Here is a 19,407-nt window from a genome sequence, read left to right as displayed (position 1 = left end):
GCTCAGGTCATGATCCCAGCGTCCTGGGATCGAGTCCCACATCGGGCTCCTTGCTCCGCAGGGAGCCTGTTTCTCCCTCTGACTCTGCCTTCCACTCTGTCTGCCTGTGCTCGCTCTCGCTTGCTCTCTCTCTGACAAATAAATAAAAAAATCTTTAAAAAAAAAAAAAAAAGTGGCAGTCAGTTTGCAATAAGCTATCCATTCTATTTTGCCCAGACCCCGCTGGATAGCTTCTTGGGTTCAGAGAGACCTCTGCACTTTCAGAAGGGTGTGAATTTTATTGTCCACATAAGGTTAAACTTGTATCATTGATCTCATAGCTCTCCACTGACTTTTGGTAGTTTCAGCAGGTGACATTTTACATTCTACAGGGGAGCAGTCAAGTTGTGAAATGAACAATCAGCAGCACAGGGTTGGTTCATGTGGTTACAGAGCAGTTAGAATTTCTGAGTTTTACCTGACCACTTGTCTCTATCATCCATGGGACAGTGAGCTGCTTAAGCCCAAGGACTGGTTTCTGGAGTCTTCTGGCTCTAGCATCTGCCTGGTCTTTAATCAATACATAATACATTTTCTTAGAAAAAGTGAATAATTAAATGAAGTTCAAATGGGAACCTTGAGGGAGTTTCACTAATCAACCAGTCAATGATTATAGAACATAAGCCCCTTCTAGATATTCTGTTCTACCCAGCAGTCTCATCTCTCAGTGGGAAGAGGGAAACACGTGACTTCTATTGGCTGGTAAACTCTTGGCCACACAATTCTGTCATTTTTCTATGGAATGGCAAAGAGGCCTGTTGATTTCAGGATGTGAAGACAGGAACATACTTAGGAACGAACATGTTGGCAGCATTTTCTTTCACTCAGGAGGCAGTCAAGACCAATGGAAAAGAAAGGCATTGTTTCCACTTGGAATATTTTCAGGTTGTAGGCCTGTTCGAAAATGAAGACACACATGGTCCCATTCCTAGATAGAACTCCTCTCATTCTGGGTGATTATAATTCAAAGGCTGAAAGAGAAAAATAAGGCCTTGCAGTTTAAAACAGTTGTTTCAGTTTCAAGTAACCTCTTGTTTACATGCATTTCGTGTGTAGGAGTTTTGATGTGGGAAGTGTTCACAGAAGGAAAAATGCCGTTTGAGAATAAGTCAAATTTGCAAGTCGTGGAAGCCATTTCTCAAGGCTTCCGCCTGTACCGTCCTCAACTGGCTCCAATGTGCGTCTATGAAGTCATGTACAGCTGTTGGCACGAGGTGAGTTCTCCCTGCTCTCCAGAGAAGGTCGGCAGCCCCAGCATCTGAGAACAGACCTGAGTGGGACAAACATGACCCCAGGACTCCACCAGCGCAGGAGAAGGAGTCTGTTTCTTGATAAGAATCCCTAAGAGCCAGAAGGGCTATTTCTATCTGAAACTCCCACTATGGAGTCATGAACCCATTTTGTTTTTAACCACGGCCATTCATCTGAGGAATTCAGAGCCTTTTTCAAATCTTCTTTGTCTGAGATTGGTTCTCCGCGAAACTCTTGATGTGACTAGAGCCTCAGCAGTGAGATGTTTCACTCCCTTTGACAACCGGGGGGTGGAAACTAAGGGTAGAGTCAGGTTTGGTAAATGTCTACACGGAAAGAGAAGGATGTTTATATTTACTTCATTCCGCTATAAGTTGTCTTGCTTTTCCAAGGCTAACTCTAGTGGGTTTCATCTCTTTTTTGGCACTTCAGACTCCTGATATATTAGGAATAAAGGCAGAAAGTGTGCCCTGAACTTGTAATTGGGAACTTCTCTCTTGGGGTGGGGGGTGGGGGCGTCAGTCCAGCTTTTCTTTCTCTTGAAATGCCAACACTTAAAATAAAGCCAGACATGTCCCGTCTTCTCAGGGCACAGACCCAACTCACGTCTCCCCTTCATATCAGACTCCTCTGTGACCTTTGACAGCTTTCTCCTTCCAGCTGACAGTGTCCGTGGAGAAAAAACCCACAGTGGGATGAGGAGTTTCCTCCCAGCTGAAAAAGCAATCACTTGATTCGCAATCCACAAGCACTGAAACACTCAGTATTTTAAGAGCCATGTCCTTGCTCACATTTTAAAGAAGTTTTAATTTTATAAAGATCCTTGATGTCTGAAAATATTTTACATATAGTGAACTGCTCTGCGAGGAAATCTTAAAAGATAGGCAGATGTTAAGTGAGCTATCAGTAGCAAATGGCTATCTTAAGAGCTTCTTAGCAATAACAGCGTGGATAGCTTAGAAAGATATATTGCCTATGGAACAATAGACATGTACAGGTGCATAAAATATAATAGTTATTAAGATTTCATTTATCTCTGGAGAGGAAACAGAAAAGGGAATAAATCAGAGGCTGACAGGAGGCCCGAGTAAATGATGTCAGTCTCAAATCATGGTCAGAGCATTGACTAAAACAATGTTTTTGGTTATGCTGATTTATTTGTTTGCAAAAGGGAATTTGCCTACAACTTTTTTTTCATTTATTTATTTTCAGCATAACAGTATCATTATTTTTTTCACCACACCCAGTGCTCCATGCAATCTGTGCCCTCTATAATACCCACCACCTGGTACCCCAACCTCCCACCCCCCCGCCACTTCAAACCCCTCAGATTGTTTTTCAGAGTCCACAGTCTCTCATGATTCACCTCCCCTTCCAATTTACCCCAACCCCCTTCTCTCTAACTCCCCATGTCCTCCATGCTTTTTGTTATGCTCCACAAATAAGTGAAACCATATGATAATTGACTCTCTCTGCTTGACTTATTTCACTCAGCATAATCTCTTCCAGTCCCGTCCATGTTGCTACAAAAGTTGGGTATTCGTCCTTTCTGATGGAGACATAATACTCCATAGTGTATATGGACCACATCTTCCTTATCCATTCATCTGTTGAAGGGCATCTTGGTTCTTTCAACAGTTTGGCGACTGTGGCCATTGCTGCTATAAACATTGGGGTACAGATGGCCCTTCTTTTCACTACATCTGTATCTTTGGGGTAAATACCCAGGAGTGCAATGGCAGGGTCATAGGGAAGTTCTATTTTTAATTTCTTGAGGAATCTCCACACTGTTCTCCAAAGAGGCTGCACCAACTCGCATTCCCACCAACAGTGTAAGAGGGTTCCCCTTTCTCCACATCCTCTCCAACACATGTTGTTTCCTGTTTTGCTAATTTTGGCCATTCTAACTGGTGTAAGGTGATATCTCAATGTAGTTTTAATTTGAATCTCCCTGATGGCTAGTGATGATACAACTTTTTAAGGTAATCTAAATGCCCTAACTGCTTAGGCACCTTTAAATTTATTTATTTTATATTTTTTAAAGATTTTTATTTATTTGACTGAGAGAGATGCAGTGAGAGAGGGAACACAAGCAGGGAGAGTGGGAGAGGCAGCATTTTCCCCGCTGAGCAGGGAAGCGGGGCTCAATCCCAGGACCCTGGGATCATGACCTGAGCCAAAGGTAGATGCTTAATAACTGAGCCACCCGGACGCCCCAGGTACCTTTAAATTTAAATGTTATCATATTATCCTTCACACACACACACACACACACACACATACACGCATGCACACATGCACTCTGACACACACATACTGTTTCATATGCTCTACTACCTACAGAATGTCAGCCTTCTCTAAAAACTCCAGAAATTATTCCTGAAACCTCAAGGAGAACTCGAATGTGTGTTTCCACACCCTTCAGCTTGGTCCTTTCCACTGGGCCCCTCTGTTTAGGAAGCACTAAGGGTGGTGTCTCCCCACAAACTCTGCTGCCAGTGGTCTTCGAGAGAATGTGGCTACCACAGGTGGTTCTATTTCTCATGGGTTTTAAAGATGCCAACAGTGTTGTCTTTTCCTCCACATGGAGCCAAAGCCAAACCCACATCCCACGGTGAAATAGGAAAAATGTTCTAATCCTTGTGTCTGTGACCGGGGCTTTTGTTGACTGAGCCTTAAGATAGCACAGAGGGACCTGCAAAGTCCCTTATTAAAAAAAAAACAAAAACAAAAACAAACAAACAAAAAAAAACACGCCTTTTGCTTTCTGACTGAAATCCTTCTTTCTCCAGCGGAGCAAGTCTAGTGAATAACTGGGCAGAGCCTGAGAGCCTAGAAGTCTGGGTTCCCATTCTCTCCCAGCTCTTCTGTACCCCATGCCTATCACGGCATCCAAATAGATCTCTAGGGCAGTGCTGTCCAAAGGAACTTTCTGTGGCCATGGAACTGTGCTATGTCTGCGCTATCCAATATAGTGCTCATGCCTGGCTATTGAAGAACCGAAAAGTGGCCAGTGTGACAGAGAACAGAACTTAAAAATGTATTTAATTTTAACAGTTTAAACCGAAATGGCCTCAGGTATATCGGGTTTGCAGCTAAAGTTGTTTTGTCAGTGCTCTGTACTCTTAAAATTTCACTTATGCTTCGCTCAACTACCAGGCATGCCCGGTGTGTCAGCCCAGATAACTTTCTCTTCCATCTGCTAGTGTGTCTCAGAGATGGTATCTGAGCGACTTTCAGGCTGAGCTGACCGTCTCTGTTTCTCTTTTCCAGAAAGCTAAAGGCCGCCCTACATTTGCTGAGTTGCTGCAGGTTCTCGCAGAGATTGCGGAAACCTGGTGACCTGAACGGAATGGCAACCCAGAGGATCATCTTGCAAAATTACCACAAAAGGAAATCCTGTGTGGGGTCACTGATGATGAACACCTTCCTTTAGAGTTGCTGACTCTTGAAAACAGTGCAGAGATCACCGGCTTTTCAAACTTTAAAATTTAAGAATATCCTGGCAGTCATTTTTCCACACGGATGTTGGAGAGGGACTTCCAAACTCTCCCTTTTTTTTTTCCTGTCCTATTTGTTTCCCAAATGTGAAGAAAGGAAAAAATTCTCCATAACCTTCTTCTTAGTGGTTGCTTCTCATGAAAGTAGCCCTGAGAACCACTTAACGGTAGATGAAAACCTGACCCGTTACAGGGCTGAGAATATTTCTTTTCGGAAGAGGAGTGACATTCCTTACCTCAGTGGCTTGCTAAAATGAAGACATTCTGCTAACTCATGGATTAAAGGAGCCTTCTCTGCAGAATTTAATGCTTCTGAGCTATACAGATCTTTGTGGAAAATGCCTTTTTATAAGCCACATGAATGTGAACATTCTTAAACTCTTGTATAATCTTCCTTATGTTATTTAACAAATTGGTTTTGCACATATATGATAATTTTGGAGACAGTTTCTTGTATTCCAGTTTTTTTTTTTTTTAAATAATATAGGCATGGAGCCCAATGTGGGGCTTGAACTCACAACCCCGAGATCAAGTTTGGACCTGAGCTGAAATCAAGAGTGTGACACTTAATCAACTGAGCCACCCAGGTGCGCCACGGTGTTCCAGTTTTAAACACTGTGAAGACAAAGTTCTTTGAACAGGACCTGGTGACTTTCCTGTTTCCAGCAATACCCATTGTCAGGGTTAGTTCAGAACCTGAATTCCAATGCTAAAATTTCATACTTTGTGTGAAATTGAATGGTTTTAAAGACTTTTTTTTTTTAAATGTGCAATGTATATGTTTTATTTTATTTTCCTCATAGTGTAAAAGAATGCTTATTGCACAGTTAGGTAAAGAAAAGTTATATATTTTGAAGATTTCATGTCTTTTTTAAGTTAAAGTCTTAAAAATTTTTTTTGAGTTTAGTTGACATACAGTGTGATATTAATTTCAGGTGTGCAACATAGTAATCCAACATCTTTGTGTGTTCTGCTGTACTCACAAGGGTAGCTACCATCTGTCACCATATAATGCTATTACAATATCATTGACTATATTCTCTACGCTGTGCTTTTTAGTCTCGTGATTTATATATTCCGTAACTGGAAGTCTGTATCCCCCACTCCCCTTCACCCATTTTGCCCATTTCGCTGTCCCCTTCCCTATGACAACCATCAATTCATTCTCTGTATTTATGGGTCTGATTTTGCAAGAAGCCTCATTTGGTTGGAAAAATTACCTCCAGTATCTTTTTAGAGGATTACTTGTTTTTTTTTTTCCATAAGAACAAGAGGAGGCAAAAACAAGATATCCGATTGTTACCTCAAGCTCCATTATTTCCGAAGTCCAGGGCTTTGAGTTCAAGACAAAGTAAGCGTAGTCATAATTAAACCTTAATTTCTCATGCATTGTTTGTAAAAGGGATTGGAAATTTATCTTTATCATTATGAGTGCTTCAGAATTCCCATTGGAAGAAGGGGGTTGCCAAAAGCACTAATGTTCTCACCGTAGGGTTTCACAATGGGAGCCTAGTCTTTGTACACCGTCCCTCCCTGTGTCATGGTTCTGCGTTATAGTCTCACTAGAATTTAAGTAGCTGGCTGGTAGTAGTTGTGACTTTTACGTCATATTTCCCCATGGCAAAAATGATACATCTGAATATCCGTGGTCCTCAGTCAACGCGCACTGAAATAAGGAACATCAGGCACGAGAATGTTCAACTCTGATAATTCAAGTGCTGCGCTCGGAAATATTTGTATGAGACCCTGTGCTGTTTCTGAGACTATCATACCACTCTTCCTCATGACTATGGGAGGTGAGACAGGGCTCCTACTACTGAGACTCGAGTTCAAGTGAGATAGGCCAAAGTTTAGTGCAAGAGGGCATGAAACTATCCAACAGTAAAAGCCAAGGCCAGGGGAAAGGTTAACGTTAGGATAAACAGAAAATCTGAACACTGAAAAGTTAGGGTCGACTGCAGAGCAGCTGCCGTCAGTGCAATGCAGGGAGACAGGGTACAGATCAAGAACGAGTCCAGAGATAAGTCATTGCTGGAGGTCAGATGGCAGCCGCTGGCCCATCTAAGAGCATACGTTGGGAGTGGTAGGCAAGCTCTCGCCCTTCATGATTTGACACTTCTGGAAAGTTCGAGATACCAAGAAGCAAGAGTAACCGGAGCTATCATGTCTGTAACTGAGGCTCCAGATCATGTATGAATTTGGAATGTCTTTTTTTTTTTTTTTTAAGATTTTATTTACTTGAGAGAGAGCAAGGATGAGCAGGGGGAGAGGGAGAGAGAAAGGGAGAAGCAGACTCTGCTGAACAGGGAGCCTAATGTGAATCTTGATCCCAAGACTCTGAGATCATGACCTGAGCCAAAGGCACACACCTAACCGATGGAACCACCCCCAGAATGTCTTCAGACAGAGATTCAGCATTCTTCGTCTAGCAGAAGAAAAAACTTCTTTAAAAAAGGAAAAAGAAAAGAAAAAATTTCCTTAAAGAAGTAGTCATACAACGTCTCCTTGGAAGGGAACTTTGTGTTGCAACCAATCTTAGTATTCGTTATTGATAGGAGTTTTCTGTGGATAGCTTATACAGTTTGGGGTGAGACAGTGCAATAAACAACCCTGGATAAGAAATGAACGGGGAATTTAGGGGTTGGTTATGAGGGAGAGCCATTGAAAAGAGAAGACGGGGTCAAAGGAGAGAGGGGAAGTCCAGAAAAATGGAAGGAATTTGGAGGCCAAGAATAGAATATGTTCAGGGTAAATACTCACTTGGCAAGAATAGCCAAAGGATTTTTTTTCCTTAATAAACTTCTTATTAAAGTACAATGCATGGTCCCACTATTGTCTTGGCAACGTGTTTGATCGGCAATCAAATGCACGTGATACGACGATAGCATTTGATCCAGCACGATGTTTGCTCAGCTCTTTAGAGAGGCTCAGGACAGAGAAGGGCACGCATGGCCCTTCCGTTTCAATGAAGCCTCCCAATCATTCACATGCATAGAGGCTTGGGTCCCTCCTCACCCACCTGGAGTGTGTCTGATTGCTGGGGGATGAGGCCATGGTGTGTGGAGTTCGTCTTTAAACAAAGAAGCTTCTCTCTTGGTTTCCCACTGGTCCTGTGGGCCTACAACTCACAGGTCTCCCTGCTTATGTGCTGTCTCAGAGATCAGAGATTTTCACAGTGCACCAATCACATGTCCGGCCCGGAGACCCAGCATTCCCAACTGATCTTGGGACATACTCAAAAAACTGTGCTCTTCACATGCTGGGATAAGGGAAACCTGAAATCCTCCCAGGTCTGGGAGAAAAAGGTACACAAATCACGTGTATATAGTTTGGTTTTCATAAAGTGAGTAGGTCTGTGTAACTAACACTCAGATCCAGAAATGATACATTCCAGAATTTCAGAATCCATTATTGTTTCCTATTCAAGTCATTAATTCAATAGTGATCAATATCCTAATTCCAACATCATGGATTAGTGTGGGCGTTTTTGAATTTCATGTACGTGAAATTCAATGGTATGTACTTTTCTGTGCCTGGCTTCTTTCACTTAATATGTTTGTTGAATCCACCCATGTTGTATGTAGTTGTACTTCAGCAGTTCTCTGTCTGTAGAGTCTTCCATTGTATAATTACATCACAGACTAACTATCTGTTCTACTCTGGATGGACATTTGGGTTGTGTCTGGTTTTTGTCTATTAGGGTCGGTGCAGCTATGAACGTCATTCTCCATGTTCAATGGTGAAAATATGAGTGTAACTCTGTTATGTATGCACGTAGGAGTGGAACTGCAGGGACAAAAAGTATGCGTGTGTTCAGCTTTTGTAAATAGTGCCAAGCAGTGTTCTATGTGGACATTACCAAGGACACAACCTGCATCAGTGTGGGAAGATTCCAGTTGCTTCTTGTCCTCAGTAGTATTTGGAATTGTCTCACTCATTACAATAGCCAAAGGATTTTTAATGGGCAATGATGTCACATAATTACTTTCTTTTTTTTTTTTTTTAAGATTTTATTTATTTGGCAGAGCGAGATCGCAAGTAGGGAGAGAGGCAGGCAGAGAGAGAAGGGGAAGCAGGCTTCCTGCTGAGCAGAGAGGCTGATGTGGGGCTCGATCCAAGGACCTCGAGATCATGACCTGAGCCAAAGGCAGAGGCTTTAACCCACTGAGCCACCCAGGCGCCCCACATATTTACTTTTAAGTTGTTTGTTGTGTTGCAATGTAATCTCTGTCCTTCATTCTTTGCTGTCCGCACAGCAATAGGCTCCATGCACAGCCAAAAATAAGTAGTATTTGAGAGGATTCAAGGGATTTGGGGTGACACAAAAGGAAAAATATTAAAGATGCAATGCAGAGAAGGAGAATCTGACAGAAGCAAGAACTTGGGGCACCTGGGTGGCTCAGTGGGTTAAGCCTCTGCCTTCAGTTCGGGTCATGATCTCAGGGTCTTGGGATCAAGCCCCGCATTCGGCTCTCTGCTCATCAGGGAGCCTGCTTCCTCCTCTCTCTCTGCTTGACTCTCTGCCTAGTTGTGATCTCTGTCTGTCAAATAAATAAAGAAAATCTTTAAAAAAGAAAAAAATTTTTTTTAAAAAAGAAGCAAGAACTTGGATCTGGAGATATTATGAAAGATCTGAGTTTCTCATTGTGTGTGGGATAAACACACACAAACGCATATCACATGGCTATTTGTCCCTCTGATTTCTTTCCAGGGAGTGGGGGCCTTATTAAATGAAAGCTCAAGATTTGATAAGAAATCTGATAGGCCTGGAGCACCTGGGTGGCTCAGTGGGTTAAACCCTCTGCCTTCAGCTCAGGTCATGATCCCAGGGTCCTGGGATTGAGCCCCACATCGGACTCTCTGCTTCGCAGGGAGGCCTGCTCCCCCCACCACCCATCTCTGCCTGCCTCTCTGCCTACGTGTGATCTCTGTCTGTGAAATTAAAAAAAGAAAAAGAAAGTTGATAGGTTTGACCAAATAAGTCTAAGGGTAGGCGTCAGCAATGGATGCATGGCTTGACCTATGGAGAAACTGGAGATGGAGGGGAGAGGACAGAAGCGGATAAAAGAAGTGGAGGGAGGACGCTGCCTGATGGCAGTGGGAGACTTGGGGGAGCAGGAACATCTGTTGTCTTGTGTTGTCCCATCCCTGTAACCCCAGCCATTCCTTAGAGTCAGCTGGACTCATGAATGCTGAGCATGGTGTAATTTTCACATCTGGTTCTATGTGTACAGGGCAGCACCTGGGAAGAAGAAGAAGAAACGGGGGGGGGGGGGGGCAGAAGAAACTGTAAACCTCCAGGGAACTTGTCTCAATCTGGGGAAAAGCTTTGGTTATGTACAGGTGCAACTGCAACTGCTACACTGAGGATTGAACTTGATTTTCAGGATGGAAAGAACCTCCCCTAACACCTGGTTACAGACAGTATCCAAGAGCAACCTGGATAACTGGCAGCATCAAGGAATTCTTATCTGGGTGCTGGGCATTGGTGGGAAAATCCCACATACATGGTGTGGGATGCGGGAGAGAATGTGTAACAGAAGAATATCAGCCAGTGACACAAGGAGATAAGAAAAGTGCAGACCAGGGTGGAGCCATGACCCTGAGCCACACCCAGAGGAGAACTGCCCCAGTTCCATTGTGGAGAAGACTTGGGTGTTAAACAGGGAACCGCCTATATGCAGACACACATCCACACCTAGCCAGGGTAAATACACTGTCCAGTACTCCATGTAGAAAGTATAATATTATTTTTCTTAATCAAATTAAACCTGGTTTGGGGTCTCTCCTTTACTGTGGTTGGTGAGAGATGCCTTTCGGGAGAGATGATGAGCCTGACTCCCCAAGTTGGTGCGGGGATCCTGGAGGCCTATGTACTACACAGAGAATGTGATGAGGGTTGAGTGGGAAGGGAGGGCTGTCCTGCCCCCACGTGTTCGGTGCCTCCTTCTCTTTCGGGTTGCAGCTGTACCTGGTCTTCTGCTACCGTCAGACATACCAATTCTCCTCGTAGGAGTTCTCCCTGCCAACGTGGGCTCAGCCACAGAGAGCCTCACCCCTGCTCTCTATAGGGCCACTGCCATTAGTGCTCAGCCTCTTTACAGATCCCCTGCCCCCTTCTCCATCCTCAGAGCTGCAGAGCTTGGGACTTGACTGGTAGAGAATAGATGTTTTCACATTTGTTAAAATACTAAAGAAGACTTTATTCAAAACTATTGCAATAAGGGAGCAAGATGCATTTCAACTCCAAGTACAGCAAAGACAGGTGGGATGTATAGCCAGAGAGATGGGCCCAGGGATGGGGCCTAGTCAAGAAGAGGGCTCAGAGGAGCTTGACTAATGTTTGGTCAAGGAGCGACTCTCGGTCACTACCCATCACATCAGCTGCCAGTCTCAAGGAAGCCAACCTCTCGGCCCCAGATCAACCCATTTCTTTACTTCATTTCTAAGCTCTGGCCTCTGTCTCCTCTCTTTTTGTTACATCCAGCATAATTGCCCTCATTGGGTCTAAACCTCTAAACGCAGGAAGTCTGGGTATCCTAAGAAGCACATGTCTTTAGAATCACAATCCTGCCCCTTATCTTCTTCTAAAGACAACAGTGCTGAGGGTTAAGGTGGGGATGACAGGCTTTTCAGGCTTCCTAAAGATCAGTCATGTGGTTTGGGCAACGAGCAGACTTCCCCGGGTTTGTGCAAGGAGCAGACTCCCCAGCTGCCTCTAGAAAGTCTTTATCCTTACTCTAGTTTTTCCAGACCAAGTGTTCTTCCTCTAGTTCCGGGTTTCTCAGTCTGAGTGCTACTGACATTTCAGGCTGGGTAATTCTTTACCGTAGAAAGATATGCTATACCCTGTCGGGTGTTCAGCTTCATCCTCAGGCCTCTGCTCACTGACCTGGCAGCACATCCCTACCCCCCTAGTGAGGACGACAAAAAATGACCTAGGAACATTGCCAGATGCTCCCTGGGGGACAGAATGGCCCTTGGTTAAGAACCACTGATCTAGTTACAAAAGCTTCTTGACCTGGAATTAAAGAGAGCCATAAACTTGAACTTAAAAAAAAGAAAAAATCACATCTTTATTTTTCCAGACCTCTAACTAAAATGTAACATTTCTTTGAATTCCAAATGTAGGCAAAACAAAACAACAAAATCCAGTTCTTTATATTAGCAGTTTTTGTGACTTCCTTACAATGTGGAAAACTGTTATTTTCATATCATGTGAGAGCTGTTGCAGCTTTCTTAGGAGAGAATTTACATTCATCAACTTCAAAGACATGAAGCTTTTAGAACTGTTGCTAGATCTTTTCATTTAACTCAATGAATAAGACATACTACTGGGGCTCCTGGGTGGTTCATGTGGTCTCTCTCTCTTTCTGTCAAATAAATAAATAAATAAATAAAATCTTTTAAAAAAGACATATTACTAAGGCACACATATGTCTTTTAAACATTTTTATAGCTTTTCCAATAAAATGGGTTACCTTATTAGGTTCATATATATATATATATATATATATATATATATCTTTTTTTTTTTAAAGATTTTATTTATTTGACAGACAGAGATCACAAGTAGGCAGAGAGGCAGGCATAGAGAAAGGGCGAAACAGGCTCTCTGCTGAGCAGGGTCCTGGGATTATGACCTGAGCGGAAGGCAGAGGCTTAACCCACTGAGCCACCCAGGAGCCCCAGCTTCATATATTTTTATTTTATGCACTTAAAGACCTTATTCTGAGAAGGAGTATTAAAGGTTTCACCAGACTTCCAAATAAATTAAGAACCTCTGTTTTGAACAGAGTTTCTGAACCTGGACCATAGGCCACTGCTACTTATCGTTGCTTTAACAGAAGCCCTGTGAGGATTTAGTTTGGCCAGTGCTACGGGCTGACTCCTCAATGTGCAAATCCATCCAGGCACTTTCTATCCTCAGAGCCATCTCTGTCCTCCCTCGCCAGATATTGCTAGAGTTGGTCCTCAGTACCGGTTTGCTTGACCTCTGTTTTGCTGGCCTTCTACTCCTCTGATGAGTGCGAAGGGGGCGTGATGCGATGAGTGGAGTCTCCACTGCTCCCATGTTTGGCAGCAGGGAGGGGGGCGCTGGAGAGCAACCAGCCCCTCCAACCTGCATGGGGTCCATCTCCAGATGAGCATTTCAGGCCGCTTTCTCCTCCAGAGCTCCCACACCTCGCTAGCTTGAGGGAGACAAGTCAACGAATCAAATCTCTCTGGAGGTCAAGATGGCTCCATTCTACTTCCAAAATAAGAGGCAGGGGGAAGCCCAATCCCCAAAAGACAGGGATTTTTGACCATCACCACCAGTGGGGAGGTGCTATGGGCATCTAGCGTCTACAGACCAGGGATGTTGCTAAACATCATACAGTGCACAGAACTTTCCCTCACAAAGAATTATCCAGCCCCAAGTCAATAGGGCTGAGGTTGAATCAGGTGTTATTGGACCATATGACTGGTCCAGGGGTGCAGAAATTCACCATGTTGTCATAGTTTTAGCTCCCTTTCTTGGTCCTTAGGCTGCCTCCCCTCCCTCTCCTCTCCACCCCCAGACGGCAAGTGGCTACTATAGCTGCACATCTCACCTTGACACCTCATATCATCCAAAGGGAGAAACATCTTTGTCCCTGCATTTGTACCAGAATCCTAACATTCTCTGTCACTGGAACAAAGACACATGCCTCCTTGAACACGTCTCTGCAGCTCAAGGCATGTAATGCTCTTATTGGCTTAGCCTTGGTCACATTTTCCCACAAGAGCCAGGGATGGACTCCAATGACCTGCCACCACTTGGAATTAGAAATTGTGAGCTCTGGAGGGAGCTGGACAGGGAAGGGGAAGTCACAGATCCTGGAATAATAATCAACAAATATCTACTGCTCTGCTCTTCCTCATTACTCCCTTGCTTTCTGGCCATTTAACACGTGTTCTACTATCTTTTCTAGGAACCACTTGGAGCTGTTCAGCTATGATCCATGTTTCTTTAATGTAGATTAAGCTCAAACATGATTAGTAAATTGGGGAATTTGTTTGTACTAAGTGCCAGTTAGCTGGGTTCAGTTTTCTCCAGCATTTGAACATTTTGAAATGATCTTCTCACAATTTAAGAGAGAGCTTTAGCAATACATGAGGATCTTAAGAAGAAGTTGGAAAGCCCATGAAGATGCTTTCCTTTAGGGTAAGCGGGGGTGGGTTTGGTGACTTCTGTGTTAAGCCGTCTGGAAGGGCTGAAAGTGTAGATGACGAAGGTGCTTGGACTGGAGCAGTATGCTGCATCCTTCCCACTGACCTCACCTCCTGCTACTCTTCCCTTCTCCTGTGTGGTCCCTTGCACAGCCTGGGCCCTTCTTATCTCAGGACCCTTGCACCTGCTGTTCCTGTTCCTGTTCCTGCCTCTCCTGAATATCTACCTGGCTTGCCTCCCCATGTCCTCCAGGTTCTTCTCGAATGCTACTCTCTCTTTAAGGCTTTCTCTAACCATACTATTTAAAATTGTAACCCTACCATGGACATTCCCTGTCTCCCTTTGATGAATTATTGTTCTCTATTGCTCTTAACACTATATAATAAATCACATATTTCTACATATTTAATTAGTCGATTGTCTCTCCCCTATCCCCGCCCCCCCGCAACTGTAACAGTTGTGAGGTTAGGTCTTTTTGTCTGTTTTGTTCTCTGCTGGATCCCCGGGTCCATCACAGAGTTAAGCTAAATAAATATTCATGGAATGACCCAGTGAAGAAAGAGTAGTTTGATTATCCAGAAGCTTCATCTCCCAGAGATGGAGGTCAGTCTGATAAGCAGCTCCCCTCTTGGGGTTCTGGACTAATCCATTGCTTTTCTATAACAGCCCCATAGTTGGTCTTAAAGGTTCACTTGCTTCAAGTTAGCTTGCTTGATGACTTAAGGTCCAAGATTTGTAACAAAACAAATTTACTTTCTTTGCAATTTGTAGACCACTGGCCTTGGGGAATAAAGGACCAGAACATTCCCAGGTCACAGAGGCCAGCAAGTCTGTTTAAGCCACCTCAACTTTCTGATGAGCCCAGCAGTCCTCCAGCAAAATGTTTTTCATTTTTCAGGACACAAAGATGACTTTACTGACCTCCTTTTGCCTATCGGTAGACCTCACCCTCTTTTGCAGAAAGAACAAAACACTCTTGCACAACCCCTGGTTACCAAGGACCCAGACCTTCAACTTCCAAGCACCAGGATAATTCTGGAGCTGGCATGATGGAGCCAGTGCAGGATCAAGAAATACCGCCGGGCCACTGTACTCCCTTACCTGATTGAATCCCTTTAAAATTCTCTGGGCCAGGCAGAAACCTCTGAGTTGGCTTTTGGATAAGAGTCAGCCTCCTCCCCAGATGGCCAGCCTCCTGAATAAAGCTCAAATTCCTTTCTAATCAAAACTTGTCTTTTGAGTACTGCCCTTTCCTGCCACCGGAAGCCAAACTTGGGTTTCCGGTAACATTTCCACACAACTGGAGGATTGTTTTCCCTTCTGGTTGTAGCGTATCACCTCAGGTCAGGTCTTCTTTTGTTTTTTTCCGGAAGGACTTGACTTACCTATCATTTTCCGTATCTCCCTCTCCCTCCTTACGTGGAGAAAAATACATCATGTTAGTGATTGGCATCGGATTGGCATGTTAGTGAATACAGCTACAGAAAAATATAAATCCATATAGATAGCTAAATATTTAATAGAGAAAGTTGATTATCCTTGTGTCCACAGCAGGGATGGAAATTTCCTCACCCTATTTCCAGATGCAGACAACCCATAGCTGCTTTATTTAGTCTGTACCTCTCCTACTTTCCTCCTGTTCCCCCCACGTGCTAGGGATTGCTGGGAAAATTCAATTTTGCCTAATCTCGTCGGTACACCCATGAAAATATTTTTCGCAAGTGAATAGGGTGGACACTCAGATTTTGCTTTTCCTTCCTTCTGGTTCTGCCAAGGTAGTATCTGGGTAGAGAAGGGGGAGGGGTGGTCTTTTCCAATGGTGATATTAAGAATATCTCACAACTGATTTGGCACAGGCACAGACCAATCAGAATGGGCACTGACTTCCGGTCATCAGCCCAGCCCTTCTGATGCAGACTGGCCCTCGGCCTCCGGAAGATGACCTTAGGGTGGGGAGGTGAGCAGGAGGATTGTTTGAATTGGAGCAGGGTCCCCTGGCACCTCTGGTCTCAACAATAGTTCTTACCTCCCGCTAGTTGCTTGCTCTGCTGGCATTTACAGACCCGGTTGGTGGCTGGGTGGGTTGGTCTCTCCCGACTTGGTTACCGCCCCGGAGCCCTCCCTGGCTGACCTGACCTTGGGTCCTTGCTGCTACTGAGGGTCTCTCTCAGTCTCCACCACTTGCCTGTTGGCATCAGAGGCTGCCATCATCTTGCCTCTTGGATGGCCAGTGCCACCATAGTGTTTCTGGTTCTTTTTTCATTTTTTTCCAAGATTTTATTTATTTATTTGAGACAGAGAGAGTACAAGTAGGGAGAGGAGCAGAGGAAGTGGGCCAAGCAGAAGCCCAATGTGGGACTCGATCTCAGGACCCCTGGATCATGACCTGAGCTGAAGTCAGATGTCCAATCAACTGAGCCATCCAGGTGTCCAGCATTTCCGGTTCTCTATTCAGTTGCTTCCTGTACCATCTTGAGCACATGGTGAAGCTTCTGGGTCCCATCCATAGCTCTTGGGGATGGAGAATAGCTTAGTAAATGTTCTTCACTTTTTCAGTGTTCTATCTCTGTTCTTTTGAATCTTTGATCTATATACAATGGCTTGGAGACTTTGTTAAAATGCAGGTTCAGGAGATCCCAAGTGGGACCTCAGGTTCTGCATTTTTAAAAGTTCCTAGCTGATGTCAAAGCCGCAAGTCCTGGGATCATACCCTTCTTCCCAGGTGACATTTGCACACGCATATCCTACAGGCTAGCAGGATTCGGAGAGAGGGAAATTGACTTATGGATAAGTAAAGATATAAACCCATTACCTATGGCAACAGGAGATTTCCTAGTAGTGCTGCGTGTTTATCTTCCAAAAGTCATCTATGCCCCCTTTATTCTTCCTGTTATGCATGTGAAAGCACTCAGCTTTCAAGGCTATCTTGAGTACACTGATACCAGCAAGTCTCACAAAATGAAATGCAGCCAGAAGCACATGAGAACTTCCGTTCCCAAATAAAAAGCCAAGACGCACCAGAAAGAAAACTTTTTTGTTTCTTCCTATCGGGGGAATGGCTTTGAGACCCAAAGGTCCATGTCTCCATGGAAACAGGCATGAAGATGAGGGCCCCTAGCTAGGATGGCTTGGTAAAATAGAGGATGTCTAGTTAAATTTAAATTTCAGATAAGTAAATAGATTTTTTTAGTCCAAGTGTTGCAATCACCTCTCCTGTTATGGTCAGCCCCAGAAATGGGTGGACCCCCCATCCCATACAAGGTTCAGACACAGAGACCTTTGACACCATGCACGTACCAAGAAGGTATGAAAGGTTTCTGACTCACATAATGAGGGTTGCTGGGGACATCTGCTGGGATATCCCCTGCAGATCCAAAACTAGCTTGAGAGAGCAGGATGGGGCAACTCCCTTGGAGTTTCAGGGTGATAGGGAATGGGGCTGAGCTGAAGGGCTTGGCGGTACGCAGTTTGAACTTGAAGCTGGTGCCAAGGGAGGGAGCAGCAGGCCTGTCTTATCAGCTTGGTCAGGTGTGGGAGGTTATAAAGAAAGGAGGAAGAGGATTTGTATTAATACTTCATGTATAAATAGTGTAAGTATGACACATGAAGTATTTGGAAATACAGGTGATTTCCTAGTAGTGCTGTGGGTTTATCCTCCAAAAGTCAGCTATGCCCCCTTTATTCTTCCTGTTATGCATGTGAAAGCACTCAGCTTTCAAGGCTGTCTTGAGTACACCGACATATACATGAAGTATAATACTTCATGTGTCATACTTACACTAAACTTATTCGTTGTTTGTCTGAAATTCAAATTTAACTGCTTGCCTTGCATTTTTGTTGTTGTTAAATTTGGCAATCCTATCTAGGCAGCAGAAAGAAAAGCCTGGGTCCCTCCTAGGGTCATAAAGGCACCCGCTCCAACTCTGATTTGCCCACTTCCAGATTTCTTGTTGCATGAAACAAATGAGCCCCTTTGCTTTAAGCCTCTATCGGTCTGATGTTCAATTACCTGAAGCCAAGCCTGTTCCTAAAGATACATTTCTGCTGATTCTTCTCTTGGCAGTTGTTGTACTGTGTACTTAGGTACAGATTATGTACCTTTATGGGAGATTGTTGAAATCTGCCTGAGACACTGAAAACAACCATAGAATATGTGTATATTTCAGCACTTTTTAAAAAAACAATGCTGAAATTGGGATGTGACTTAGACTAGGCGGGGTCTTGGATTTAGATCTAAGTGGTTCTCAGCCCTGGCTGCTTATTAAAACCATCTGGGGAGCTTTTAGCAGATAGGAAACGCTGCCTGTGTCTACCCTCTGAAGTTTGATTTAATTGGCCTGGGGTTGGGCCCAGGCATGGTAATTTTTAAAAGCCTCCTCAGTGTAAGTAATTATGCAGGCCAGGGCCAAAAATCATGGTACTAGATAAAATACTTTCTGTATGTGTAGGTATGTTTATTGTGAGTCAAGCCTTCTTATGAAGTTCTTTAAGAGGTGGAACAGTGAGAGAAACCTGTCCCATCAATGCCCCATGAAGAACGGCTATTTCACGGGCTGTCCCCTCACTAACTGGGCAGAGGCTTGGGCTAGCCCACCTACCCTTCCACTGGGTCAACCACCAGGGTGGCTGTGTGCCATCAAGGCTAGGGAGAGTGAAGGAAACACTGAAAGCCCAAAACCCAGAGATGGGTGGCTCACAGCATCTCCTCACTCGATGTCAAGGCTGTCAGGTCTCCGGAGAGTTTAAAAATTTAGAGAAAGGGGTGGGATTCTCTCTGTATCTCTCCTCAGGGGAGCTGCACGACAGGGGGCATGTCCATGACGCCTGAGAAAAGAGCCAGAAGTTCAAGTAGTTTAAGAAGGAGTTGGTTGGTTGTTGTGGAGTCTGCCTGTTGACTGGGGGGAAATGAAAAGTCTTCTGAGTTGGCTTCTGACTTGGAAGTCAGCCTCCCTTGACTCGTCTGCTTGGGAATGAAACTGGACGTGTTTCTGCGTAGCTACAGGTATTAGAGTTCATCCTTGATGTCTCTCGACCATTCTGGAGTTACGGCCTTTCAGAGCCACTGGACCCACAGATGTGTTTGGTGGAAGAGGCTGACCTTTACTCTGCTGTCCTGGAAATTCTGCCCATGCCGTGGAAGTAGATCAGGTGCCAGCCGGGGCCAGTCCACACCACCGCGGCACCGCAAATAATGAACACTTGATCTTGTTTGACCAGTTCCTCCAAGCTTTTTATTTTTCTTCTAGCTGTGGGCTAATCTTCAATCAGCAGGCCCCTCCCTGTAAATGGACCTGCTCTGTGTAACTCGAACTGCACTGAGTTCCTTAAGTCTGTCTGATTCTAAACCAGTTTGGTTCCCACAGTAAGACGACTTCATGTTTTTATATGTAGAGTTCATTTTCTGCCTCTGTGACCCAGCTAGTA

The 19,407-nt window shown here is 44.3% G+C and overlaps 1 protein-coding gene across 2 annotated transcripts in view; it reads left to right on the top strand.

Annotated features, from left to right (window-relative positions):
- The window catches only part of TXK (TXK tyrosine kinase), a 63,927-nt gene extending 56,331 nt beyond the window's left edge, over positions 1-7,596 (top strand). For both annotated transcript variants that reach the window (XM_059383533.1, XM_059383540.1), the window contains 2 exons: positions 1,096-1,253; positions 4,564-7,596. In XM_059383533.1, the coding sequence (XP_059239516.1) occupies positions 1,096-1,253; positions 4,564-4,632 (227 nt within the window). In that variant the 3' untranslated portion in view covers positions 4,633-7,596. The remainder of the gene's footprint in view (positions 1-1,095; positions 1,254-4,563) is intronic.
- The last annotated feature ends 11,811 nt before the right edge of the window (positions 7,597-19,407 follow it).

The sequence above is a fragment of the Mustela nigripes genome, chromosome 1 (assembly GCF_022355385.1).
Source record: "Mustela nigripes isolate SB6536 chromosome 1, MUSNIG.SB6536, whole genome shotgun sequence".
NCBI classification, from domain to species: Eukaryota; Metazoa; Chordata; class Mammalia; order Carnivora; family Mustelidae; genus Mustela; species Mustela nigripes.
Note: the sequence above shows the minus strand (reverse complement) of the source record. Positions and strands in the feature narration are given on the sequence as shown.